Source organism: Geospiza fortis, unplaced genomic scaffold, assembly GCF_000277835.1.
Source record: "Geospiza fortis unplaced genomic scaffold, GeoFor_1.0 scaffold3838, whole genome shotgun sequence".
Lineage (NCBI taxonomy): Eukaryota > Metazoa > Chordata > Aves > Passeriformes > Thraupidae > Geospiza > Geospiza fortis.
This window is the reverse complement of record NW_005055657.1, coordinates 1-2,163: the sequence shown is the minus strand read 5'-3', so window position 1 is coordinate 2,163 and position 2,163 is coordinate 1. Positions and strand designations below refer to the sequence as shown.

At 60.7% G+C, this 2,163-nt stretch overlaps 1 protein-coding gene across 1 annotated transcript in view; it reads right to left on the bottom strand.

Moving 5' to 3' along the window:
* Window positions 1-1,866, bottom strand: part of LOC102044836 (DExH-box helicase 34) — a 7,033-nt gene extending 5,167 nt beyond the window's left edge. Inside the window, exon 1 of the mRNA XM_031065843.1 lies at window positions 1,615-1,866. Coding sequence (XP_030921703.1) covers window positions 1,615-1,866 — 252 coding nt within the window. The remainder of the gene's footprint in view (window positions 1-1,614) is intronic.
* Between the last annotated feature and the right edge of the window lie 297 nt (window positions 1,867-2,163).

Below are 2,163 nucleotides of genomic sequence, written 5' to 3'. Positions count from 1 at the left end.
GGCCCCCCCCCCCCCTGCCACAGGTGCAGGGGACAGCGCTGGGACACGCCCTCGCAGGCCACGCCCCTCACGGACACACCCAGCTAAGCCACGCCCCATTTAAAGCACGTGCTGTTAAGCCCTGCCCACTTGGAGCTCCAACCAATCACGGGCTACACTGCGGGCCACGCCCAATGAAGTCTCACCTATAGGCTCCACCCATTCTGACCACACCCAATTGAGCCACACCCTGTTTAGACCACACCCATTCTGACCACACCCAATTATGCCACACCCCCTCTCAGGCTCCACCCCCTCTCTTAAAGGGCCAGCGCACCTTCCTGGCTCCCTAAATGAAACCCCACCCCCTTCCCCTTAAACCCCACCCCATTTCCCTTAAGCCCCACCCCTCTCCCTTTACACCACGCCCCTTCCCGAGGCCACGCCCCCTCCCTTAAAGGGCCAGCGCACCTTCCTGGCTGTGTAAATGAAACCCAATGTCCCCAGTGTCCCCAATGACCCCAGTGTCCCCAATGACCCCAATGTCCCCAATGTCCCCAGTGTCCCCAATGACCCCAGTGTCCCCAATGACCCCAATGTCCCCAATGTCCCCAGTGTCCCCAATGACCCCAGTGTCCCCAATGACCCCAATGTCCCCAATGTCCCCAGTGTCCCCAATGACCCCAGTGTCCCCAATGACCCCAATGTCCCCAATGTCCCCAGTGTCCCCAATGACCCCAGTGTCCCCAATGACCCCAATGTCCCCAATGTCCCCAGTGTCCCCAATGACCCCAGTGTCCCCAATGACCCCAATGTCCCCAATGTCCCCAGTGTCCCCAATGACCCCAGTGTCCCCAATGACCCCAATGTCCCCAATGTCCCCAGTGTCCCCAATGACCCCAGTGTCCCCAATGACCCCAATGTCCCCAATGTCCCCAGTGTCCCCAATGACCCCAGTGTCCCCAATGACCCCAATGTCCCCAATGTCCCCAGTGTCCCCAATGACCCCAGTGTCCCCAATGACCCCAATGTCCCCAATGTCCCCAGTGTCCCCAATGACCCCAGTGTCCCCAATGACCCCAATGTCCCCAATGTCCCCAGTGTCCCCAATGACCCCAGTGTCCCCAATGACCCCAATGTCCCCAATGTCCCCAGTGTCCCCAATGACCCCAGTGTCCCCAATGACCCCAATGTCCCCAATGTCCCCAGTGTCCCCAATGACCCCAGTGTCCCCAATGACCCCAATGTCCCCAATGTCCCCAGTGTCCCCAATGACCCCAGTGTCCCCAATGACCCCAATGTCCCCAATGTCCCCAGTGTCCCCAATGACCCCAGTGTCCCCAATGACCCCAATGTCCCCAATGTCCCCAGTGTCCCCAATGACCCCAGTGTCCCCAATGACCCCAATGTCCCCAATGTCCCCAGTGTCCCCAATGACCCCAGTGTCCCCAATGACCCCAATGTCCCCAATGTCCCCAGTGTCCCCAATGACCCCAGTGTCCCCAATGACCCCAATGTCCCCAATGTCCCCAGTGTCCCCAATGACCCCAGTGTCCCCAATGACCCCAATGTCCCCAATGTCCCCAGTGTCCCCAATGACCCCAGTGTCCCCAATGCCCCCAATGTCCCCAATGTCCCCGATGTCCCCAGCGTCACCTTGGTGTAGTAGATGTCCACGGGGAAGCGCCGCCCCGGGATGCGGAAGACGGGCGCGTTGTCGAAGAAGGCCGAGAAGCGCTCGGTGTCCAGCGTGGCCGAGGCCACCAGCACCTTGAGCTGCGGCCGGAAGCGAGCGATGTCCTTGATGAGGCCGAAGAGCACGTCCGTGTGCAGCGTGCGCTCGTGGGCCTCGTCCACCATGATCACGCTGGGGACACACAGGGACATGGGGATGGACACGGGGACACGGGGACATGGGGACAGGGACACAGGGAGCACGTCCGTGTGCAGCGTGCGCTCGTGGGCCTCGTCCACCATGATCACGCTGGGGACACACAGGGACATGGGGATGGACACAGGGACATGGGGACATAGGGATGGACATGGGGACATGGGGACAGTGACACAGGAACAAAGACACAAAGAAGGACACATCCCTAAAGTCCTCTGGGTGTCCCCATCATCCCCTGGCTGTCCCTGTTCTCTGTGTCCCTGTTCTCCCCCAGTGTCCCCAGTGTCCCCAAT